At 44.0% G+C, this 26,086-nt stretch overlaps 2 protein-coding genes across 2 annotated transcripts; one reads left to right on the top strand and one right to left on the bottom strand.

The window, feature by feature from the left end:
• Positions 1 to 794: 794 nt before the first annotated feature.
• terb2 (telomere repeat binding bouquet formation protein 2) lies at positions 795 to 10,234 on the top strand. The gene is made up of 7 exons (XM_060911888.1): positions 795 to 974; positions 1,148 to 1,229; positions 3,710 to 3,849; positions 4,028 to 4,086; positions 4,172 to 4,257; positions 4,422 to 4,510; positions 9,993 to 10,234. Exons 1-7 carry the CDS (start codon positions 911 to 913, stop codon positions 10,121 to 10,123), a joined length of 651 nt encoding a protein of 216 aa, XP_060767871.1. The 5' UTR covers positions 795 to 910; the 3' UTR covers positions 10,124 to 10,234.
• Positions 10,235 to 10,794: 560 nt separating this feature from the next.
• cnep1r1 (CTD nuclear envelope phosphatase 1 regulatory subunit 1) lies at positions 10,795 to 25,242 on the bottom strand. The gene is made up of 6 exons (XM_060911209.1): positions 25,167 to 25,242; positions 17,381 to 17,452; positions 14,531 to 14,604; positions 14,336 to 14,445; positions 11,549 to 11,603; positions 10,795 to 11,454 (listed from the first exon to the last, which is right to left on the bottom strand). The coding sequence occupies exons 1-6, from the start codon at positions 25,189 to 25,191 to the stop codon at positions 11,413 to 11,415; spliced, it is 378 nt and encodes a 125-aa protein (XP_060767192.1). The 5' UTR covers positions 25,192 to 25,242; the 3' UTR covers positions 10,795 to 11,412.
• Between the last annotated feature and the right edge of the window lie 844 nt (positions 25,243 to 26,086).

Here is a 26,086-nt window from a genome sequence, read left to right as displayed (position 1 = left end):
TATCTATCTATCTATCTATCAATATTCATCAACTTGCCCATCACTTTCTTCATTTATTTGTCTCTATCTATCCCTTTATTTCTCAATATTCATCAACTTGCCCATCACTTTCTTCATTTCTATCTATCTATCTATCTATCTATCTATCTATCTATCTATCTATCTATCTATCTATCTATCTATCTATCAACTTGCCCATCACTTTCTTCATTTATTTGTCTCTCTCTCTATCTATCCCTCCCTTTATTTCTCAATATTCATCAACTTGCCCATTACTTTCTTCATTTATGCTGTCTAAACTCTGTATAACCCCCTTCACTATCTATCTATCTATCTATCTATCTATCTATCTATCTATCTATCTATCTATCTATCAATATTCATCAACTTGCCCATCACTTTCTTCATTTATTTGTCTCTATATCCCTCCCTTTATTTCTCAATATTCATCAACTTGCCCATCACTTTCTTCATTTATTTGTCTCTATCTCTATCTATCCCTTTATTTCTCAATATTCATCAACTTGCCCATCACTTTCATATATTTCTATCTATCTATCTATCTATCTATCTATCTATCTATCTATCTATCTATCTATCTATCTATCTATCTATCTATCTATCCCTTTATTTCTCAATATTCATCAACTTGCCCATCACTTTCTTCATTTATGCTGTCTAAACTCTGTATAACTCTCACTCTCTCTCTCTCTCTCTCTCTGGGTAAAGTAAAATATTCTCTCTCTCTCTAAAGCCCTGCAGTAACTGTGGCGTTTCCTCTCTCAGACAGTAGAAACCCGGTCAGCGCGAGCAGCTCGCTGTAAATACTTTACCTGAAGTAAATATTGACGGTCAAAACCAATTATTTAGAAATGAACAACTGTTAGATAACACATTTTAGTGCAGAAATATGTTTAAAAACAAATCAGCTTGGTTCTCAGACAGTGTAAAGAGAGACTTTCCCAGGTTTTGGGGTAAGTTAGTTGAGTGATTAGCCTGCTAGCTAAAGCTAAAACATTCTTTATTCGTATTAGCGAGCTAGCATATTCTATCGTTTCCACAAACAGCCACCGCTGTATTCAACGAGTTCTAGTTCCATAGAAATTACGCAGAAACGTGTAAGTGATGAAAGCGTGCTGTTCCTCAGGGTCTCAGGGAGGCGCTCTGTCCGACTGGAAAACAGCCGATTACCTGTTCAGCGACGACGCTTCCTGTCCGGACACCGAGAGGTACACAGAGGGCTTTCTCTCCTGGAGCACAGTCACAGCTTTATTATGGTTTTCTCGAGGTTAAGATGCTAAATCTAGGTTATATCCAACACCAGTGTGTTGGTCTCGACCTTCTGCAGGAGATGAAACTGGAATTCTTAGGCATTTACTTTCTCAGGTAACTGACACCTGGCATACAGGTGACTTTAGGGAGACAGTCAGTTATTACCTTCATTCATTCAGTAAGATTCAGTTAACACTGACAGGTCACCAGTCCATCACAGGGCAACACACACTCGCTCTCTCTGTCTCTCACCCACCTAGGGGCAATTTTCTAGGAGCCCCTTTCAAATACAAAACCCATTAACATCTCATCTCATTATCTCTAGCCGCTTTATCCTGTTCTACAGGGTCGCAGGCAAGCTGGAGCCTATCCCAGCTGACTACGGGCGAAAGGCGGGGTACACCCTGGACAAGTCGCCAGGTCATCACAGGGCTGACACATAGACACAGACAACCATTCACACTCACATTCACACCTACAGTCAATTTAGAGTCACCAGTTAACCTAACCTGCATGTCCTTGGACTGTGGGGGAAACCGGAGCACCCGGAGGAAACCCACGCGGACACGGGGAGAACATGCAAACTCTGCACAGAAAGGCCCTCACTGGCCACGGGGCTCGAACCCGGACCTTCTTGCTGTGAGGCGACAGCGCTAACCACTACACCACCGTGCCGCCCCACCCGTTAACATATCAGATAAAAACAACACAGGACAGATACATTTTCTTTCCCACTCAAGTCTTCAATAACAGTAAATCCATGGGTGTCGTGTTTTCCTACCTGACTGTATTTAATGGGATGCGACCAAAAATATAAAACACGCAAGACCAGATATGACGTATAACTCATTACAATATCCAGCAATATCTGCCGATGTTACACTGAGGCAGTATGAGTTTTCAGATGATGACGGTCTCAGGAGTTCTGTCACAATATCACTGCCTGATCATTTACGTCACCACCAGCTGTGTCAACACGTTAATCCAACGTTTCTGATTCCCACTGGAGCCATGACAACAGATGATCGTTAATGTTGCAGAGTTACCAGGGGATGGCTTAATGTTTCAACTTTACCGTTTTGCTCCCATTCCCACAAGACATTCTTAAATAAAATACACCACCTCATGCCACTCCATTAGATACACCCATAAAAAAAACACCTGCGGTTTTATCCAGTTCTCTAATCAGCTGATCCCTTGACGCATAAAATCATGCAGATACAAATCAAGAGCTTCAGTTATTGTTCAAACATCAGAATGAAAAAAAAATTGTGATCTCAAAGTTTGACTTTCTTTCACTGCGGCATGGGTGTTGGTTTGAGCCAGATGGACTGGTTTGATTTGAGTATTTCAGAAACTGCTGATCTCCTGGGGTTTTCACACACAACAGTGTGTAGCGTTTACACAGAATGGTGCAAAAAACAAAAAACATTGAGTGAGCGATGGTTCTGGAGGACATAGCAACTCATATAATCACTCTTTACAACCGTGGTGAGCAGAAAAGCACCTCAGCATGCAACAACAGAAGACGACATTAGGTTCCGGTCCTGCAGCTAAGAACAGGAATCTTAGAATCAAGAACAAAGTTCTTATTAAAGTGGACAGTGAGTCTAATAGTGATAAACGGTTTTCAGTGCGAGTGTGGATGTGGTACAGCTAGTCTGGCTAACGCAACTGCAAAGCTCTACGAGCTATTGGTCTGGCCAAGATATTAAGCCCAACCGTTTCCCAGAGCCCGTGGTTGACCCGCCTCCCTGAAATGCCTCAGTTTGCTACTGGTCGAAGCCAGAAAAGGCTGTGATGAAGCTTAAACCAATCACATCACTCTTTCCTCTGACGTATGTGACGCGACGGGGCTAACTGGTAGATTAAACTCTTACCGAAGCCGGCCGGGAGCAAGGCGAAAACGTCCTTCCTTTCAATAAATACCTCCAGGGCTGCTCTTTGCTACGTTTTCAATGAGAACTTGCTCCATGTTCGTAATGTTTCTAGTGAATGAAGCGCTTCCGGCATAGATTCTGTAAACAATCTATGGCTTCCGGTCGCAGTTCTACTACGGCACTGCCTTGAACACGCCTCTACCCAGGGCCGTTGGAGATGCTCAAAGTTGATTGGTTCCCGATTTTTCGGGAGCTTGGAAGAGCTGTAGATAGCTTGCCTGGCCAGACTAAGCTCGCAACAGGCCCTCATGTTGCATCACGCTTAGGATGGGCGGGCCCAGGCTAGGGTACAGCATAGCTAATCCAGCTGCCTGCATGCTTTTTAGACAGTCGGAGGAAACCCATGCAAACGCAGGGAAAACGTGGAAACTCAAATGGCTGATTAACGTCGTTATGAACCGGTTGTACCTAATAAGCTGGAAACTGAGTGTGTAGGATGTCCTCCAGCTTCACTTGTGACAAATGTGATTTTAAAAAGTCTGTTCGTTTTGTTTTAGAATCCATACGAGTGAAGAGTATGCGACGGACAGAGCCACGGTATTTCACAGCACTTATCTGTCCACCTGTAGGCTGCGGCACAGCACCAAATCCGTGCCTCTCGGTCATTATCTACTGCCTCCTGTTTCTGTACAAAGAGGTGAGCTGAATTACGTTAGTGATCACCAAGTCCTGGTTAAGTCGATTACTTCTTTCCAGCACAAAGCTCATGCAAATCCCATAAAGAGCAGGCTCATGATTGGAGTCAGGTGTATTAGAGAATAGAGTGCTTAGGATTTGAAAATTACTGCACCATTTTTGTGCCCGATTGTGTTTAGAGGTGAAAGCCAAGATCGGAAGGTTCATCTGGGAGCAGGATGAGATGCTAGGAGTGCATGTGAGGATGCCGTTTTATTTTTTATGGCATGACTTCTCTTGATCAGTATTGGTTTATTAAATCTTTCACGTCTCGTTTATTAAAGATGCCATGTGGAAACAGAAGCACTGAGCAGAGCCTGAACATTCAGCCTGATGCTACAGGAAGTCAGTCAGAGAAAGGAAAGAAAAGGTATGCAAGACTTTCTTAGGTGGGTGTCATATGTATATTATAATTTCTGTAATTATAATCCAGCGTTTAGGTGTTTCATATAATGGTACACACCAATACCAAGTTGTAAACCTCTGGACAGATGTGTAGTATGTTAAATTGGATGGTAATGCATCATCTCTCAGGCAGGAGAACTGCATGAACACATCTCCATTCACGGAGAAATCAGTTTGTTGCGAGGCGCAGCTCTATCCAGTGAACAACATGGTTTCAGGTATGTAATGACGATTTGTGTAATCAGATGACGATTATGTTGTATTTTGAGGTCTTGGGAGTTGCTTCTTGGTATAGCGTGTAGTGCCTTGCAAAAGTATTCATCCCCTTTGGTGTTTGTCCTGTTTTGTTGCATTACAAGCTCGAATTAAAATGGATTTTTGGAGGGTTAGAACCATTTGATTTACACAACATGCCTACCACTTTAAAGGTGTGCATTGGTTTTTTTTTTTTATTATTGTGACAAACAATAATTAAGATGAAAAAACGGCGGCACGGTGGTGTAGTGGTTAGCGCTGTCGCCTCACAGCAAGAAGGTCCTGGGTTCGAGCCCCGGGTCCGGCGAGGGCCTTTCTGTGTGGAGTTTGCATGTTCTCCCCCTGTCCGCGTGGGTTTCCTCCGGGTGCTCCGGTTTCCCCCACAGTCCAAAGACATGCAGGTTAGGTTAACTGGTGACTCTAAATTGAGCGTAGGTGTGAATGTGAGTGTGAATGGTTGTCTGTGTCTATGTGTCAGCCCTGTGATGACCTGGCGACTTGTCCAGGGTGTACCCCGCCTTTCGCCCGTAGTCAGCTGGGATAGGCTCCAGCTTGCCTGCGACCCTGTAGAACAGGATAAAGCGGCTAGAGATAATGAGATGAGATGAGAAGATGAAAAAACAGAAATCTGGAGTGTGCATAAGTATCCCCCCCGCATCAATACTTTATAGAGCCACCTTTTGCGACAATTAGAGCTGCAAGTCTCTTGGGGTACGTCTCTATTAGCTTAGCGCATCTAGCCACTGGGATGTTTGCCCATTCCTCAAGGCAAAACTGCTCCAACTCCTTCTAGTTAGATGGGTTGTGTTGGTGTACAGCAATCTTCAAGTTATGCCACAGATTCTCAATTAGATTTAGGTCTGGGCTTTGACTAGGCCATTCCAAGACATTTAAATGTTTCCTTTTAAACCACTCCAGTGCAGCTTTAGCAGTATGTTTAGGGTCATTGTCCTGCTGGAACGTGAACCTTTGTCCCAATCTCAAACCTCTGGCTGACTCAAACAGGTTTTCCTCCAGAATTGCCCTGTATTTAGTGCCAACCATCTTTCCTTCAGTCCTGACCAGCTTTCCTGTCCCTGTAGATGAAAAACATCCGCACAGCATGATGCTGCCACCACCATGCTTCACTGTAGGGATGGTGTTCTCAGGGTGTTGGGTTTGCACTACACATGGCATTTCCCATGATGGCCAAAAAGTTACATTTTATGGCCCTTTTCCACTACCCTTTTTCAGCTCACTTCAGCTCGCTTCAGCTCACTTCAGCCCAACATGGCTCGCGTTTCGACTACCAAAAACCAGCACGACTCAGCTCGCTTCAGCCCTGCTTAGCCCCTAAAACTCGCACTGTTTTGGAGTGGGGCTGAAGCGAGCCAAAGCGAGCCGAGTGAGGTTGGGGGCGTGAGCAGACACTCCCCTGTGCACTGATTGGTGAGGAGGAGTGTCCTCACATGCCCACACACGCCCCGCGAGCGCGCTGGGATCTGGAAACACCGCAAACCCGGAAGGAGAATAATTACGAATTACGAGAATTTCTGGAGCCTTATGCGCCTCGCCTCATCTATACGCTCTTGCCAGTATCTGTCCGCGTTGTCGGTGACAACAAGCCACAGCACCAAGACCAGCAACACTAACGACTCCATGTCCTCCATGTTTATTGTTTACTATTCGGGTCGTGAGACTACCGCTTAAAAGATCACTGATGTCACTGTTTGCGCTGCTTAACGACATCACCTGACGTCCACCCACTTTCGCTAACTCCACCCAATGTGTCCACCCACTTCCAGCCAGCACGGTTCAGCGCGGTTGTAGTCGAAATGCAACTCCAACAGCCCCGCTCAGCCCCGTTTGTAGTGGAAAAGCGGCATTAGTCTCATTTGACCACAGAATCTTCTTCCATGTGTTTGGGGAGTCTGCCACATGCTGTTGGGCAAACTCCAAACATGATGTTTTAAGCAATGACTTCTTTTTCTGGCCACTCTTCCATAAAGCCCCTCCCACTCTGTGGAATGTATGGCTGAAAGTGGTCCTATGGACAGATACTCCCATCTCCACTGTGGATCTTTGCAGCTCCTTCAGTGTTATCTTTGGTGTCTTTGTTGCATCTCTGATTAATGCCCTCCTTGCCCAGTCTGAGAGTTTTGGTGGGCAGGGCCTTCTCTTGTCAGGTTTGTAGTGGTGCCATATTCTTTCCATTTTGCTATAATGGATTTAATGGAGCTCTGTGGGATATTCAGAGTTTGGGATATTTTTTATAACCCAACCCTGATCTATACTTCTCCACAACTTTGTCTCTGACCTGTTTGGAGGCTCCTTGGTTTTCATGTTGCTTGCTTAGTAGTGTTGCAGAGTCAGGGTCCTTCCAGACTAGGTTGATTTATACAGACGTCATGTGACACTTTGATTGCACACAGGTGGATCTTAATCAACTAATTGTGTGACTCATGAGGTGAATTGGTTGGACCAGCTCTTATTTAGGGGTTTCATACGAAAGGGGCTGAATACTTATGCACACTCCAGATTTGTTTTTTTTTTTCATCTTATCATTAAAAAAAAAAAATGCACACCTTTAAAGTGGTAGGCATGTGTAAATCAAATGGTGCTAACCCCCCAGAAATCCATTTTAATTCCAGCTTGTAATGCAACAAAACAAACACCAAGGGGGATGAATACTTTTGCAAGGCACTGTATTCATACACAGCTTCGCTCTAACTATAATCAAATATAGAAATAATTACGAATAATTAAGAACCTGCTTATCCAAATCAGGAGTGCTAGATGAAAGTTAGAACTGAACTCAAGCCACATTGACATTTTTCCGTAGTCAATACCACTTACCGGCCACTTTATTATCAGGAACACCCCTTCATCCACCTGCTGTTTTTAACGCAGGTGTCTAATCAGCCGATCCCTCGACCGCAGCATAATCATACAGATACAAATCAAGAGCTTCAGTTAATGTTCACAACGCTCAAACATCAGAATAGGAAAAATTGCGATCTCAGATTGAGACGTTCTTCCACTGCGGCATGGGGACTGGTTTGAGTCTTTGAGAAACTGCTGATCTCCTGGGGTTTTCACAGAAACAACAGTCTCTAGAGTTTACACAGAATGGTGCGAAAAACAGTGAACAAGTGACAGTTCTGTGAGTGGAAACAAACACCTTGTTGATAAGAGAGGTCAGAGGAAAATGGACAGATTGGTTCGAGCTTTTTTGCCGGGAAGGATACAGTAACTCATATAATCACTCTTTACAACCATGATGAGCAGAAAAGCATCTCCGCATGCAACAGAAAACAGAAGCCCACATTGGTTTCCAGTCCTGCCAGAAAGAGCAGGAATCAAGAACACGTTCCTATTTAAAGTGGTCGGTGAGTGGACATACTGTACATTTTCTTTAAAAAAAAAAAAAAGTATTGTTACATCAGTAATTAGGGCTAATAAAGCATAATGTGAAACGTTCCTAGGGTTCAGAGATGGACTACTAACTAAAAGGTCATTAAGCTGATTATATCCCAAACAGCATGATTTAAAAAAAAAAAAAAGTTTATGAATTAACAAAGAGTCTGTCTTCGGAGACAATCTGTGCTCATAACTCACCTGTGCAAATGACTTTTTAAAATTCTCTACTAGGGCTGCACAATATATCGAAAAAGTATCGATATCGCGATATCATAGTTTGCGATACACATACCGCAAAAATTACTTAAATTTCGATAAAAGGCACATTTTTCTGTGCTGTCCAATCACATTTGAATGTCAACAAGCGCCGCGGGATAACTCCGCCCCCTATTGCAAAACAAGTAAAAGCCTCGTGGTGATGGCGGAAGCGGTAGCAAGTGTGGTGAGACAAACTTGTGTGAGGAGGAACTGGTTTCCAAAAAAAAAAAAATGCACGTCTGCTATTTGGAAGTACTTTGAATTCAGGAGGGATGACGTACTGCAAACTCAGGTACTTTGCAAGACATGTACCTGTAAAACAGTGGTGGGGCGGCTCACTGGGACAAACACTGCTGTACAGAAGCATAAAAACATAAAACCGCGCTCTCTCTCACACACACACACACACACTACCGCTCTCTCGCTCACTCACACACACACCACTGCTCTCTCACCTGCATGTTATTAACAGATTGTGTTTGAGTTTATGGTGAATCTGTGTCGCTCACCTTCATCTCCCGGGAGCCGCTGAAATTGCCATTTCGAATGCTTTATGTTAATGTAATGTAGTTTTCAGTTTTTTGTTTACTTCCACTTAAGACATTTTCTGCTGCGCTCACAAAAATTAAGAGATTTAAAGATGATTGATGGACACCATTGCAGGTGTAGCCATGTTTTTCCAATAAAAAAATAATGTTGGAATGGAAGCGATGCATTGGGTGTTTTTTTTTAAATGCTAGATACAGGGCAGAACGGCGAGTAGAGGTAAGAAAAACAGTATATATTTAATTATCGTGATACATATCGATATCGAGATATTCAGTCATGTTATCGAATATCGCATTTTTCTGATATCGTGCAGCCCTATTCTCTACTTTAATTTTTGATTGTTCATTTTCACGAATCAGGTTACCACATCCAGCTTTGTCCTAGTCTGGCTAACGCGACAAAGCTCTACGAGCTATTAGTCTGGCCAAGATATTAAGCCCAACCGTTTCCCAGAGCCTGTGGTTGACCCGCCTCCCTGAAATGCCTCAGTTTGCTACTGGTCGAAGCCAGAAAAGGCTGTGACGAAGCTTAAACCAATCACATCACTCTTTCCTCTGACGTATGTGACGCGACGGGGCTAACTGGTAGATTAAACTCTTACCGAAGCCGGTCGGGAGCAAGGCGAAAACGTCCTTCCTTTCAATAAATACCTCCAGGGCTGCTCTTTGCTCCGTTTTCAATGAGAACTTCCCGTTGAATGCTTTCAATACAGCATCTATGCGTAATAGATGCGGAAGCGTGAATGAAGCGCTTCCGGCATAGATTCTGTAAACAATCTATGGCTTCCGGTCGCAGTTCTACTACGTCAGTGCCTTGAACACGCCTCTACCCAGGGCCGTTGGAGATGCTCAAAGTTGATTGGTTCCCGATTTTTCGGGAGCTTGGAAGAGCCGTAGATAGCTTGCCTGGCCAGACTAAGCTCGCAACAGGCCCTCGTGTTGCGTCACGCTTAGGATGGGCGGGCCCAGGCTAGCTTTGTCCTAAAGGTAGAGAAGTAAACGGGATGAGGTGCGCCGTTATTGGAAATTAATCAATTTCGGGGTGGTGTAATCACATGGCGTTACTGTTCCCACCCTGAATCTGAAGGAAGATATTTTCCTTTAAGAGTTAATCATAAAATGCTTCATTGCTCTGATTACGTTTTAGATGGATGTACAGTACTTGCAGCTAGAACAGGACTTGTTTAGAATCTCTTCTAAGGTTGAGCTTATTTATGTTTTCTGTTTGGTTCCTCTCCAGGTTATGTCCATATTGACCAGCTCAAGAAGTTCTCCGGAGAGCTGCGGGACTTCCTTCCATCCCGCTCGGGTTACTCGGTCTCGAGATCTCGCAGCAAGAAATTTCCTCATCGATACAAAAACGGACACTGACGGAACATTTTAACTCATTATAAAAGCTGGACAAACTAGAAATTAGTTTTTACACAGAAAAATGGACAGTAAGACAGACTGTAAATATGAAATATTATCCAATCTACACAATATATGACTAAATAAAGGAGCAAATTTGTAATGATTATGACTTAAGTCATTTAAAATAACCAGATATTGATGCGGTGGCACGGTGGCGTAGTGGTTAGCGCTGTCGCCTCACAGCAAGAAGGTCCTGGGTTCGAGCCCCGTGGCCGGCGAGGGCCTTTCTGTGTGGAGTTTGCATGTTCTCCCCGTGTCCGCGTGGGTTTCCTCCGGGTGCTCCGGTTTCCCCCACAGTCCAAAGACATGCAGGTTAGGTTAACTGGTGACTCTAAATTGAGCGTAGGTGTGAATGTGAGTGTGAATGGTTGTCTGTGTCTATGTGTCAGCCCTGTGATGACCTGGCGACTTGTCCAGGGTGAACCCCGCCTCTCGCCCGTAGTCAGCTGGGATAGGCTCCAGCTTGCCTGCGACCCTGTAGAACAGGATAAAGCGGCTAGAGATAATGAGATGAGATGAGATATCGATGCTCGGGCTGGGTGATATGACGATACAATACCAATATTGTGATAGTGTGTCTCGATATACAATTTCTTATTCTAAAAATATTAATTAAACCACACCAAGACTTCATTAATAATTTAATAAGAATCTTGGAAAATTGGAAGTAGCTGATTAGATGCTACAATTTTGCACTGAATATTTAATACTGTAGGAGTTTTTACAAAATCCACAGAGCTGTAAGACATGAACTCACTCCGACTCGACGTATACGACATGATCACAAAAAGGACGCCGTTTTATTCTTGATATCAGAAAGATAATTTCAAAACCTACAAATATAGAAAACAAAGCAGCACGTCTGGTTTTAAATAATGTATACATGCATAAAATCAAATTCAGGGAATCGTATCTACAATTTAAAAGACTCTTCTCTGTAAAGATGTAGTTATAGTTACGCAATGACATTTATGGTACAAAACCTCCTGATTCTAACAGAGTCTCTTTCAGATGTATAAAGTTCTCTAAGAGATCTGTGTGTTTTCATAAATTACTGTGTTAAGCCATTTGCTGAAAATAGCAAACAGTTCCCACGGGGTACACAATAAAAGAACAGGATTAGAAGTACAGACACTTAATGTATGGTGTAAAGTAAAAGTGTGTGTGTGGGAGGGGTGTTTAAAAAGGTAGCAGTTATATTCTTCAAACAAAACCGGATTGGGGGGGGAAATTCAGCTCCATATCAGCTACTGGATGTGAGGCCGTGGTTTTAGGATAAGTTTCCCCGTCTGGAATGAAGCAGAAAGAGATATCGAAATAAAAGATCATGATTTTTATCCACAAGTCGTGAAGGATAAAACGACAAGACACTTGATCACTCACATCATCACAGGACATGTTGTATTCTGCTAGCACTGTCCGGCAGCGTGCAGCGATACTGCGTCAGAGTCAAAGAAGGAAATAAAAATAATGAAAGAGCTGCTGTATGTACTGGATATAAAATACGTCTTACGCCAAGGTCTCACATAGCCGGAATCACTTCAGGGTACACGCCGGGAGATCATTTCAAACCTTCCAGGGGTCAACTGGCAAACGTTCCGGGCCCTTCCGTCAGGAATACGTGAGAACCGGGGAGCTACCTTGGTATAATCGGGAGGGCGTAGCTTCCATCCCTGGAAAGTTTTGTCGTGTTAAATCGCCGTGGGTCAAGCGCCGGATGAATTCATCAGTCGCAGCCGTGAAGGCATATGTGGGCTACCGGGAATTACCGTAGCATTCCGTCACAACCATCGAGCTCAAAACATTCATTCACGGAACAACATTCTGCAGAAAGTGTGCGCGTGTGTGGGAGCTTGCCTAGGGGGTATGGCTTATATTGTCACGCCATGGCTATGCCGTACTGTAGCTGTGAAAAGCACACACTGCCCTGAGGTCATGCGTTACTATTGCTGGGTTTCGCGTGACGTCACATCCGCCGCATTAGTTATTCAGAACTTTAGCTGGTGGTCGACCAAAACTCAGCCGACAGTGTTTGTATGGAGAAGGTGCATTGCTCGCATGAAAAAAAAAATGCCTTACGCTTGCGTTGTTTTAGGTTTTTACGACTCGATCAAACCGTGAAACTGATCAAAGTTTCTTCAGGGTTCCCCGTGAACTAAAAAAAGGGTGAACGAACACAGGATTTCACAAAAAAGACGTGGAGAAAGGTGGCTTTTGAACCGCTCAGTGAAATCGAAGGGAGCCGAGTCGAAGCGTGCTCGAGTTTGCAGTGATCACTGGGTGAAAGGTTTGTATATCATTAGTGTTTTCCCAAGCACTTTTCGTGCTGTGTCGTTATTTTACGGTACTTTTTTTAGTCACAAAGCGCTAAAGTCTCCAGCCGTTTCTTTGTTTCCTCCTCACAAAGTCCATATGCATGAAGGTCGCGACAAAATTCTTCACCAGCCGTACAGTTACAATGCGCCGTGATCACTTCTCCGTCTTGTTTAACTAAGATCCAGGTCTTTAAAGGGGTTTCTGATGATCTTTGTGAATGATTTAGCTGAGAGATAAGAGCCAACACAAGTGTGACTCAAGCGAAATGTTTGTTTACACTTCAGCTTGCAGCGCTTTGTTGTAAAGACGCAAATGAAAAGCTTAAAAAACCCCCACAACAACCCATATTTACGTGGGCAAAAACAATGCAGGATTCGTTCGGCAGCGACTTGATCCCGAGGTCCTTTACCCAGCCACATACAAAAAAAAAAAGTTGTAAGCCTCCATACTCTTCCACGCTTTCATCTGTTTTGCGGTGTAGAAGGACGTCTGCAACACCAGATAATTCGAGATGTCGGGGAACTCGACTGAAGGGTAGTTTTCGAAATCGGATGACAAATCCTTCTTTCCCAGACTGTAGGGGTCGATTCCATTGCACATAGCGATCTTCTGAATATATCTAAAGCCAGCAGTGGCTTCTAGATTACGAGCGTACTCTGATAAGTTATCGCTAGGTGTTTGCACTACGGCAGCCGTTTAGACCACCAGCTATTTCACTTCCGGTAAAACCACTAAGAAAAGTCACATGACTGAAACCCAGCAATACATCACTGCTGCCACTGGTTTTACTGGCGTCTTGCGTCATGGCTACCGTGGCTTCATTTGCATATTTACTCCGCCCACACTTGTGACAGATCACCTCTAAAATCTGCCGGATTGGCCACAGTAGCCGCAGCCATGGTTCTCACAGATCAACTGGCTCTGTTGCCCCTTTTCCACCAAAGCAGTTCCAGGGCTGGTTCGGGGCCAGTGCTTAGTTTGGAACTGGGTTTTCTGTTTCCACTGACAAAGAACTGGCTCTGGGGCCAGAAAAACCGGTTCCAGGCTAGCACCAACTCTCTGCTGGGCCAGAGGAAAGAATCGTTTACGTCAGCGGGGGGGGCGGAGTTGTTAAGACCAACAACAATAAGACCGCGAAAGGTCGCCATTTTTAAACGACGAGAAGCAGCAGCTGTACAAACGCGAAGTCATCCATTATTATTATTGTTGTTGTTGCTGCTGCTTCTTCCGTGTTGTTTTTGCTTCGATATTCACGCCAAGGTTTAAGCAAACGTAGCAACGTAACTGACGTATACAGCGACATAATGACGTGGCATCGCGAGCTATGGAAAAGCAAACTGGTTCTCAGCTGGCTCGCAAGTTGAACAAGTTGTGAACCAGCACCAGCCCCGAACCAGCCCTGGAACTGATTTGGTGGAAAAGGGGTATGTGTGACTTTAGCGTTAATCATTTAAAACTTCTTTAAAACAGTGCAGTGAGGCAGAGCAAATAAGCATCTGGACTACTGGCTTTTCATTCACAGCTGCGTAGCGAACAAGCAGAGCACTATCAGTAAGCTGCAGTCACTGGAGCACAACATAAATAAATAAATCAATCTCTACTTCCTGTTCAATACTATTATTTGTACAGCTCTATTAAGAGTAGAGAAATGTCACATAGCAGCTTCACAGAAACCCAGATCCCTCGTGAACAAGCCAGAGGTGACAGTATTTGTACAGTACCGTGCAAAAGTCCGTTCACTCGTCACACAACTGTGACTGTTACAGAAGCGTAGCATCAATTTAATTTGTGGCATTATAAATATATAACTTCTGGTTTAAACACTGGCGTGTGAGATTAATTAAATAAGGATACATCGATGGTGCGACGACACGTTTGTGTATTCCGGCAAAGAACAAGCCGATGAGAGTGATGCAGCTGATGGTGAAAAACGGATGATTCCATAAAGATGAAAAGAAGGACACCTGTGGAGAAGAGGGAACTCAAATCACTTTACTTCTGCGAGGAGAAAACGACAACTCTCAACATTACCTTGACCTTTCTTCTCACCTTTTGGGTGTCTGGGTCTATTAACCAGTTCCAAGCTCCGGTTGCTGTGCAAACTGACACCACGATTAAAATCACTGCGATAAAACAAAACCGTGTGCGAGTCGAAGGTTATTAACGTGCCTGTAAGAGAGCTGGGAATGGCTTTGACACTTGTATCTTAAAAACCAATACTGATAACAGAGTCAGATCCAAAAGTATTGGCACCCTTGATCAAGATACGTTTTTATTTTAAAAAAGGCCAGGATTAGAGACTAGGGATGGCAAAAACTAAAAAAAAAAAAAAATCTTGACCGACCACCGAGCCTCATTAGCCGGTTAAAGTCGGTTAACCTAGGAATTTAAACAGGGATGCAAACGGCGCGCCTTTTGGCGGATGCCGCCTTTTTCACGGCTGAATCATGCAGATCCGATTTTTTTTTTTTTTAGGGGGGGCGTTGGAGTGTCTGAATAATTTCATCAGAGTAAATTCTGTATTAAAATTATTAAATAAGCAAATGCCGTTACAGTCCATGAAACGTAGGAAGTATGAGAAGAAAACAATAAATCAGAAAGCTGCGCACGTTTTCGCGGAAGCTGCGCAAATGTGCGCAGCTTTCTGATTTACTGTTTTCTTCTCATACTTCCTATGTTTCATGGACTGTAACGGCATTTGCTTATTTAATAATTTTAATACAGAATTTACTCTGATGAAATTATTCAGACACTCCAACGCCCCCCCTAAAAAAAAAAAATTGGATCTGCACGATTCAGCCGTGAAAAAGTCGGCATCTGCGCCTTTAGTTTGTGTGGAGAGATCTGATCTGCAATAACATGCATTGTTGGCTACAGACCGAAACATACTTTCAGAATGCACTGTCCAAGGCAGGACTAAACTCGATGTGCCTTCTAATAATAATTTAAAAAAAAAACAATAGTAATTTGTAAGCTAAAAAGCCTGTGTCTACACTTTTCTTTTGCCGAGTGGCAGCTGTTTTCAACTGGGGCGGGAGGGCGGGACATGACTGAATGCGTGTTTCTGATTTGTCAGCTGTTGTCCTTACACCGCATGGCATGCCTGAAGCGTTTACAACACAGAATTCCAGGTTCTCCGCTCCAAAATCGGCAGCTTCAAAACGATTGATTTTTTTTTTAACCGACAACCAAAAAAAAAAAAAAATTAACCAGTTGACGTTGATTCGGTCAACCATCGGTCAAACGGTCATCGGTTAACATCCCTATTAGAGACTATATAAACAAAAAGAGAAAGTGTGACAGGTTACAGCTACTGTACATATATTTTAAAAAAAAATGCTCATATCCACTGTTAGGACAATTATTAAGAAGTTTAAAAGAACTGGAGCTGGAGTGGACCTGGCTGAAAGAGGACGCGAGTGTTTCACACCTCTTGCACAGTGAGGAGGATGGTTAGAAAAAGGAAAACTTTCTCCAAGTTCTGTGCAAAAGTCTTAGGTACGTGTTAAAGGTGCAGTACGAGATTTTGGAATAACGGTTCCCGCAAGCCATATTTTGAAAAGAAACACGCCCGCCCTTTTCACTTGTTTTCATACTTGTTATACCTAATCTAACTGTAGTAAGACTGATATGTCGGGGGTTCTGTAGCAGTCACCGCCCTAGCCCAAGCAGTGTTCATGGCTAAGGTTCATGTTGATAGCTCTAATCTGCATTTTACTATTGTTTTTTCGCGGAACAGTCCCAATTCATACATATACCGACCTAACATTACAGTCCGTATGGAATTATGTTACTGACGAATCTTGAAGGCGATTTTCTCATCCTAACTTTGCTAACTTCACGAGGTGGTTTCAAAAACCCATGCTTCATTGGTGTCGAACTGGCTTGTGCCATGCCTTCATAACTAAGAAAACAATAAATAAGAGTTATCGTTTGTGCCACATACAGCGAAGCTAACAAATCGTTTGTATGAATGAAATAAATACCATGGAAAAACTTTGGGGTTTGGGGTTGCGGGCTTCAGTCTGATTGACGTGTCAGTATCCAATCATTTTGAGGCGGTTACCTCGATAGGATTTGATGGCGTTTTTCCTTTATTTTACACTGCAGACTGGATTAAAATATTTCGGTTTTGGGTCAAACCTTCTATTGTACTGATTGCAACATGGGTGTGAGGAGCTTTTCAAGCAATATGGTAAAAAATACTCCTGAAAAAAATCTCGTACTGCACCTTTAAGAAATGCTGTAGGCCAAAAATGGCTTAAAAAAATTATGAAATGTTTCAGTAAGCCATAATAAATGAAACAAAGTCCATAATTGATGCAAGATGACCCTTTGCTTAAAAAAAAAAAAGTCTCAGGTCGAACGAGTGCAGTTTTACAAGGAAATGAGCTGTAGGTTTTACTGAGCATCTTCCAGAACCAGCCACAGTTCTTCTGGACACTTTGTCACACTCACGTTTTCATTTTGCACCAAAACCCAGCAGCCTTCTTTATGTTTTCTTTTTTAATCTGAAAAGTGCCCTCTTATGTAATATGTTGCTCAGATACAAACTTTTTTTTTTTCCCCTGTAACATTTAATTTTGTGCTGGAAAAAAGCCCAGTACGTTTAGAACTCTAAAATGTTCTTATAACATTTTGACTTGATAATGTAGAAGTCATAAAATATCAAAGTTTGTATGAATTTAAATAAATAAGGGGGGGGGGGGGGGGAGACTTTTGCACAGGACTGTGCGGTATATTATATATTTAAATAAAGGGTGCCAATAATTCTGTAGCAGTAACATGCAATAAGCAAGGGAAAACGTAATGCCAACAGTGAAGTATTTCTTTTCACCACCGATATGAAAAATAACATTGAAAATTGAAAAAGTATTAAAACGAGATGGTGTGTCTTACTTCGCCACCGGCCTGTAGCTGGCTGCAGACAGGATACATACTCCGTTAGTCTCCTTTCGAAAGCCTTCAAATCTAGAAGAAGTGGGAGAAGAAAAGTCAGGATGAACATATAAACAGAACAGGAACCAGATAATGTGGTGCAAGAACATTTATCGTTTATTTGGTCCATTCCTACAGGGGCGCTCACACCTACTACAATTTAAAACCAGAACTGTGAGTAAACTCATGATAGAATACTGGCCTGTCATCATATATTGCCATATGTAAGGGAATAAGTTGAATTAGCTCCCTTTTGAAACATCGGACTGGGATTATTTTCCTTTGTGCACAACTTCAGGTGGTATACTGCAACTGTGGAAAGTTTCATCAAGATCCAGCAAACCGTTTCGGAGGAGTTGCGCTTATAAGACACACAGAGACAGACAGACAGACAGACAGGGTGATTCCTATATAAAATGTAGTTTACGTACGCAAACAAATGCCATATCACAGAGATGCCTACCCCAAATTTTGAATTTCAGTATTCTTGAAAACATTTTTCAGTATTTTGGAATGACTTTCAGTAACATTAATTTATGCGCATTTTCATTATAAAGAGGCGTATATACCAATATGTTTAACATTTAAATTATTAAAAAGAACTGTTTTGTGTGAATTGAATAAACAAAACGCGAGCAGCCATCTCAACTGAATTTCCACTCAACAAATTTCTAGAGCATACAATAGATCACATTTTTCTAAATACAATAGTGTTCCCTGTTTGCAGACATTACGGTTGACTACCAATCATTGGTATTGAATGTAACTCCTCAAAAGTATTATATTATATTGCCTGGCAAAATGTTCTACCTGTTAACGGATTCTAATAAAATAAAAAAAAAATTTCTTATTTCATGCCAAAGAGAGTCCGACATTGTTATCTTAATGTCCCAATATATAAATACTTCAGTATAATGCTTCAGAAGAGACATTGAATAAAATGACATTTATAATTGTATTTAAAACAGTGGAATGATCAATTTTTTGCCACAATCCCAACAGCACTAATCATAAAATTCTGTTTTTGATCAGACTACATGTACATTTGCACTTGCAACACTGAAAAGACTTTGAATTAAAGAAGTTTGATATTTCAGTGAATAAAAATCAGACATGTAAAAAGAAACTGAATAAGTTTAACTCACATTTCATGGCACTAATTGGCAAGTTCAACTCCAAGCATAGGTCAACCATCACCGCTTCAGCACGCATCACGTTCCGTGTCTTTTCATCCACAGATTTCGTAAAAAACTGCTGGATACCCCCAGATTTACTTTCCGCCTGACTCGCCATTTCAGCATACTCCATATGGTTTTTTTGTAGTTGACATGCCGCGTGCAGTCATCGCGACCACCATGAGTGATGTTAATGTCAGTTCTACACAGTTTGCAGTGCGCGTATCCATTGCCCTTTTGACTGGGTGTAATGCACGGCCATTCTACCGTATCGAAAATAGCGCGAACAAATGTGCGGAATCTGCGCATGTCACACACAGCATGTGTGGTTGTCGTAAAAATAAATAGCCGTGAATCGCGCATGGATTGGAAAAGTCGCTTGGACATTTAAAAACAATTCACTGGAATTTAAGACTTTATAATAATTCCGTACAGAATAACACTGTTTGCCGTAACATCGTATTTACGTAACTTTTCCGTACAAAATACGGCCAATCCGTACTAGTAGGCATCTCTGATATCATCACACACATGAGAAAAATTTATATCAAGGTGCTTCATGTACTGTATATATGCGATTAAAAAACAAAAAACAAAACAATGGGCCAGATGGGCTGCAAGCTTAAAACTTCTACTAGCCCTTCCCTTCTGCGACTATTTCAACTCCTATACAACATTCGACCATTTCATTACATGTGGGAATGAAGAAATATCCTGTAAATGTGTTTAAGTTTATGCCTTCATACCACAATGCTGCTACATTCTGGATTCTGATTGGTCAGAAGGCGTCGATTCATTTTCTGAAGTATGAACATGCAGGCGATTATAGAAAAAAAAAAATAATAATCACGTGCGCCGATTGGGGGCGGCACGGTGGTGTAGTGGTTAGCGCTGTCGCCTCACAGCAAGAAGGTCCTGGGTTCGAACCCCGGGTCCGGCGAGGGCCTTTCTGTGTGGAGTTTGCATGTTCTCCCCGTGTCCGCGTGGGTTTCCTCCGGGTGCTCCGGTTTCCCCCACAGTCCAAAGACATGCAGGTTAGGTTAACTGGTGACTCTAAATTGAGCGTAGGTGTGAATGTGAGTGTGAATGGTTGTCTGTGTCTATGTGTCGGCCCTGTGATGACCTGGCGACTTGTCCAGGGTGTACCCCGCCTTTCGCCCGTAGTCAGCTGGGATAGGCTCCAGCTTGCCTGCGACCCTGTAGAAGGATAAAGCGGCTAGAGATAATGAGATGAGATGAGATGAGACGTGCGCCGATTGGTCGAGAGATCAGAATCAAGTTTATTGCCAAGTACGTTCTCACATACAAGGAATTTGCTTTGGTGATTGGTGCTTGAACAGTTAAGATAGAAGAATTTAGCAAGGACAAAACGTAGCTATATACATAAAATAAGCAGAAGAATCCGAAATATACAAATTTGAAAAGTGGACACACAGTTGTGGTCACATACAGTGACGAACGTCATCTCGGATATGAATGCCACGGCAATATTTGAGATGTCAGTAATTTCTTTGAATTGTCCTTTTTCTGTGGCAGAATGATTGTACAGCAGACATCTTTAATTTAAAAAAAAAAAAAACCTAGAATTGTGCACAAGTTTTAATTTTCTTTGGGTTTTCTGAAATCAACACAACGTAAAAATTATACATACGCTCACTTAAATTATTAATTCAGAAGCGCCGAAACTTCCAAAATGTCTCTTATCTTGCCAAGGCCTCTTAATTTCCTGTTAGTGACCATGATTGACTACAGCTGGTAGCTTCTCTGTGCCTTCGTAAAAAGGGTTTGTTTACAGCTCTCATTGAATTGATCAACACACAGTAAAATGGGAAAGTCCAAGGAGCTCAGTGCAGATCTGAGAAAGAGGATCGCAGATATACACAACTCCGGAATGTCTCTTGGAGCCATTTCTAAACAACTGCAAATTCCAACGTCAGTTCAAACAATCGTATCCAAGTTATTGTGAGGTGAATTCACTTTGACAACCCACTTTGCTTCAAGAAAACCCAAACTGTCACCCTCAGCTGAAAGGAAATTGGTTTGGATGGTCAGAAACAACCTGGGAACCACCATGGTACAGCCCTGCCATGAACTGGAAGCTGATGGTTCACTGTCTACAGTTCAGATCACCATGGACTAATGGCCCTTTTCCACTACCCTTTTTCAGCTCACTTCAGCCCGACATGGCTCGCGTTTCGACTACCTCAGAGCAGCACGACTCAGCTCGCTTCAGCCCTACTGAGCACCCAAAACTCGCACGGTTTTGGAGTGGGGCTGAAGCGAGCCAAACCGAGCCGAGTGGGGCTAGGGGCGTGAGCAGACACTCCCCTGTGCACTGATTGGTGAGGAGGAGTGTCCTCACGTGCCCACACACGCCCCGCGAGCACGCTGGGACCTGTAAACACCGTAAAGCCGGAAGAAGAAGAATTACGAGAATTTCTGAAGCCTTATGCGCCTCGCCTCATCTATACGCTCTTGCCAGTATCTGTTGGCGTTGTCGGTGACAACAAGCCACAGCACCAAGACCAGCAACACTAACGACTCCATGTCCTCCATGTTTATTGTTTACTATCCGGGTCGTGAGACTACCGCTTAAAAGATCACTGATGTCACTGTTTGCGCCGCCTAACGACATCACGTGATGTCCACCCACTTTCGCTAACTCCGCCCAATGTGTCCACCCACTTCCAGCCAGCACGGTTCAGCGCGGTTGTAGTCGAAATGCAACTCCAACAGCCCCATTCAGCTCGACTCAGCCCAACTCAACACGGCTCAGCCCAACTCAGCCGCGTTGGTAGTGGAAAAGCGGCATAAGAGGCTGCTATCCAAGAAATAAGCCCCTGCTCCAAAATTGACACCTTCAAGCTTAACTCAAATTTGAAGCTGACCACACGGGCAAAGAAAAAGCCTTCTGGAGGAAAGCTGTATGGTCAGATCAAACAAAAGTTTGAGTTGTTTGACCACAATGATCACCATGTACAGAGGAACACTGTACCAGCTGGTGGTGGTGGTAGGATCATCATGCTCTGGGGCTGTTTTACTGCCGGTGGAACTGGTTCATTGCACAAAGTGGATGGAATAATGAAGGAGAACTCTCTCAGAATTCTTCAGCATAAACCATCAGAAACTTGAACGTGACTTGGGACTTACAACAGGACAATGAACCCAAACACGCATCAGAGCTGGTTGTGGAGGATAAAGCAGGTGAACATTAAGCTTAAAACAAGTCACATAAAATACTATAAAGTATTTTATGTGACTCGGCGGAAAGAAGTGACAAGTCTGCACTGCAAAGTTATTACACTTACATGCCACTTTTGAAGTTTGAAATAAATGAGATTTTAAAATACGATTTTTAATTTAAAATAATCACCTGTGTATTTATACTAAAACGATTATCTGCCTCAGGGTCAGTGAATATCAGCGACCTTGACTTTGTCTCGTTTATTATTCACCGATATTCACTTCACCTTCTGTGAACAATTGTGAATTAACAGCAGCAGCAGAGATCCTTATGCCACATCTACAGAAGGACTCTTCAGTGTTGTCAGGATGGTGGAGTTTACACTTTGCACTTTTTAAAAAAGCTTATTTACTTCAAGAGAGAGAAAAGCAGTGAGGGTTGTGTGAGGGAATGACTGTTTATCTGCTATAATATTGGGGAAAAAGGGGGCGTTAGGCCCTGCACTTTTTTGTTAAAAAATAAATATACGGTGTACTAGAACCAACAAACACAATTACAATTTAACTGGCATCAAATCCAATTATAAAAGTCCAACAAGTCAACTTTTTTTCCCTCCAGTAGAGCAGATTCCCTACTGGTGTGGGGCAAGATGACTCAAGCAGAAGAGTCTAACTTTCAATTTCTGTTTCATTTTGCTGCAATATCTCACATTCTGATTGGCTCCTGACTAATCTGTAATAGTGTCTGACACGCTGGTGATAAATTTCATGCATTTACATTACAAATACTGGGGCCAAATACCGAGCAGTGCGGTGGTGTAGTGGTTAGCACCGTCACCTCACAGCAAGAAGGTTCTGGGGTCAAGCCCAGAACCTCTGGGTGCTCCGGTTTCCCCCACAGTCCAAAGACATGCAGGTTAGGTTAACTGGTGACTCTAAATTGAGCGTAGGTGTGAATGTGAGTGTGAATGGTTGTCTGTGTCTATGTGTCAGCCCTGTGATGACCTGGCGACTTGTCCAGGGTGTACCCCGCCTTTCACCTGTAGTCAGCTGGGATAGGCTCCAGCTCGCCTGCGACCCTGTAGAACAGGATAAAGCGGCTAGAGATAATGAGATGGGTGGATGGATAGTGGGACCAAATACACCACAGAACCCAATTACCCTCCACCTTTTCCCCTAAATGATAACTTGTCAGTCAGTCATTCCACATCACTAAAATGTAGCTATAAATGGATAAAAAATGAATGATAAATCCTAATTAATTTTACAATTGTATTCACTGGTAGGTTGCTGTGATGTAAAAGGACTTCAGCCAGAGTAGTAGGAGTAACTTTCCTTCATCACGCCACACCACTGTTGATGACTTTCCTAGAACTACACAACACTGAGTGTCTTATTGCTTCTTCATCTAAAGTACTTCTAAGTTTAGACATCAGGGATTCAACAAGGAATCACTGGCAAGTTGATGTGGCATAACAGAGGGTCCACAACCCTCCCCACACCACACACTCTGTGTCTCCCCGTGTGTGTCTCTCTCTCTCCCCCGTCTCCCCCCCGTGTGTCTCTCTCTCTGTCTCTCTCCCCCCCTCTGTCTCTCTCTGTGTGTCTCTCCCCCCCGTGTCTCTCTCTCTCCCCCCCGTGTCTCTCTCTCTCTCCGTGTCTCTCTCTCCCCCTCTCTCTCTCTCCCCCTCTCTCTCTCTCCCCCGTGTCTCTCTCTCTCCCCCGTGTCTCTCTCTCTCCCCCTATGTCTCTCTCTCTCCCCCTATGTCTCTCTCTCTCCCCCTATGTCTCTCTCTCTCCCCCCCCTCTCTCTCTCTCTCTCCCCCCGTGTCTCTCTCTCTCTGCCTCTCTCCCCCCCGTGTCTCTCTCTCTCCCATCTCTCTCTCTCCCCCGTGTCTCTGTGTGTCTCTCTCCCCCCTGTATCTCTCTCTGCCTCTCTCTCTCCCCGTGTCTCTCTCTCTGCCTGTCTCCCCCCGTGTCTCTCTCTCTCTGCCTGTCTCCCCCCGTGTCTCTCTCTCTCTGCCTGTCTCCCCCCGTGTCTCTCTCTCTCTGCCTGTCTCCCCCCGTGTCTCTCTCTCTCTGCCTGTCTCCCCCCGTGTCTCTCTCTCTCTGCCTGTCTCCCCCCGTGTCTCTCTCTCTCTGCCTGTCTCCCCCCGTGTCTCTCTCTCTCTGCCTGTCTCCCCGTGTCTCTCTCTCTCTGCCTGTCTCCCCGTGTCTCTCTCTCTCTGCCTGTCTCCCCGTGTCTCTCTCTCTCTGCCTGTCTCCCCGTGTCTCTCTCTCTCTGCCTGTCTCCCCGTGTCTCTCTCTCTCTGCCTGTCTCCCCGTGTCTCTCTCTCTCTGCCTGTCTCCCCGTGTCTCTCTCTCTCTGCCTGTCTCCCCGTGTCTCTCTCTCTCTGCCTGTCTCCCCGTGTCTCTCTCTCTCTGCCTGTCTCCCCGTGTCTCTCTCTCTCTGCCTGTCTCCCCGTGTCTCTCTCTCTCTGCCTGTCTCCCCGTGTCTCTCTCTCTCTGCCTGTCTCCCCGTGTCTCTCTCTCTCTGCCTGTCTCCCCGTGTCTCTCTCTCTCTGCCTGTCTCCCCGTGTCTCTCTCTCTCTGCCTGTCTCCCCGTGTCTCTCTCTCTCTGCCTGTCTCCCCGTGTCTCTCTCTCTCTGCCTGTCTCCCCGTGTCTCTCTCTCTCTGCCTGTCTCCCCGTGTCTCTCTCTCTCTGCCTGTCTCCCCGTGTCTCTCTCTCTCTGCCTGTCTCCCCGTGTCTCTCTCTCTGCCTGTCTCCCCGTGTCTCTCTCTCTCCCCCTCTGTCTCTCTCTCTCCCCCTCTGTCTCTGTGTGTGTGTCTCTCTCTCTCTGTGTCTTTCTCCCCCTCTGTGTCTCTCTCTGTGTCTCTCTCTCTCTGTGTCTTTCTCCCCCTCTGTGTCTCTCTCTGTGTCTTTCTCTCTCTCTCTCTCCCCCCCAGTGTCTCTCTCTCTGCGTCTCTCTCCCCCGTCTCTCTCTCTCCCCCTGTCTGTCTCTATCTCTCCCCCCCGTGTGTCTCTCTGTGTGTCTGTCTCTCTCTCTCCCTCTCTGTGTGTGTGTCTGTCTCTTCCCCCATGTTATAATGCTGTAACGTTAAAGAAGAGTGCCGTTGTGTTGTACTGTTTCCAAATCCACACAGTTACTTCACATCTCCAACACCCACTGCTAACATTATACCTCCTGACCGTCTCCATGACAACATCTGAATTTTAATCAGTTAGTTAAATTAGCTTGTTGCTAGCTGTAAGATTAGCTCACGACAACAGCAGTTAACTTTCCAGAGTAGTAATGAAGTAAAAGCGTTTCAGTCAAACGCGGACAGCGAGCAAACAAAATGCTTTCAAATGTACATGGCGTCATTTTAAAAGCGTGATATTTTAATACCTTCCGCTTGTTCTAGAGAGTTCATTGCTCTTCATCCGGTTCCACACAGTCCAGGCCTCGCGTCAGCGCAAGCTCTGCTCTGATTGGACAAAAGGTGATTGCGTAACTTTTTAAAGAACCACGGGTGCGTTCAAGGCGGTCACTAATGCACATATATGCGCATATGGAAACATCGAGCTGGACTGGATATGCGCATGACTAAATGGCTTAATGGTGTTAATATAATGTCAAAAGCGTTCAATATTTTCTAAATAAGTATTTATTTATTTATTTACTTATTTATTTAAATATTTCAGGGACCCCCTAAAATCCTAAAAGGTGATATTATTTATCTTATGCGCACAAGACAATAACTTGTTTCTACAAGATAATTACTTGTGTGCACAAGTTATTTAAATATTCAAACAGTTATTTAAAAATAAGCAAATATTCCATTCATCCATCCATCCATCCATCCATCCATCCATCCATCCATCCATTATCTCTAGCCGCTTTATCCTGTTCTACAGGGTCGCAGGCAAGCTGGAGCCTATCCCAGCTGACTACGGGCGAAAGGCGGGGTACACCCTGGACAAGTCGCCAGGTCATCACAGGGCTGACACATAGACACAGACAACCATTCACACTCACATTCACACCTACGGTTAATTTAGAGTCACCAGTTAACCTAACCTGCATGTCTTTGGACTGTGGGGGAAACCGGAGCACCCGGAGGAAACCCACGCGGACACAGGGAGAACATGCAAACTCCACACAGAAAGACACTCGCTGGCCACGGGGCTCGAACCCGGACCTTCTTGATGTGAGGCGACAGTGCTACCCGAAGGTCCGGGTTCGAGCCCCGTGGCCGGCGAGGGCCTTTCTGTGTGGAGTTTGCATGTTCTCCCCGTGTCCGCATGGGTTTCCTCCGGGTGCTCCGG

The sequence above is a fragment of the Neoarius graeffei genome, chromosome 27 (assembly GCF_027579695.1).
Source record: "Neoarius graeffei isolate fNeoGra1 chromosome 27, fNeoGra1.pri, whole genome shotgun sequence".
Classification (NCBI taxonomy): Eukaryota; Metazoa; Chordata; class Actinopteri; order Siluriformes; family Ariidae; genus Neoarius; species Neoarius graeffei.
This window is presented reverse-complemented; position numbering and strand designations above follow the sequence as displayed.

Bases quoted from the DNA above. Each gene is read 5' to 3' on its own strand.
- terb2 (XM_060911888.1), top strand. From the start codon at position 911: ATGTTTAAAAACAAATCAGCTTGGTTCTCAGACAGTGTAAAGAGAGAC. The intron at 975-1,147 runs GTAAGTTAGTTG...GCTGTTCCTCAG, and splicing joins AGACTTTCCCAGGTTTTGGG to GGTCTCAGGGAGGCGCTCTG. The intron at 3,850-4,027 runs GTGAGCTGAATT...GATTGTGTTTAG, and splicing joins TCCTGTTTCTGTACAAAGAG to AGGTGAAAGCCAAGATCGGA.
- cnep1r1 (XM_060911209.1), bottom strand. From the start codon at position 25,191: ATGAACTCTCTAGAACAAGCGGAAG. The intron at 17,453-25,166 runs GTATTAAAATAT...CACTTCTTCTAG, and splicing joins CTCTCTAGAACAAGCGGAAG to ATTTGAAGGCTTTCGAAAGG. The intron at 11,455-11,548 runs GTGAGTGATCAA...GCTTCATTCCAG, and splicing joins ACAACATGTCCTGTGATGAT to ACGGGGAAACTTATCCTAAA.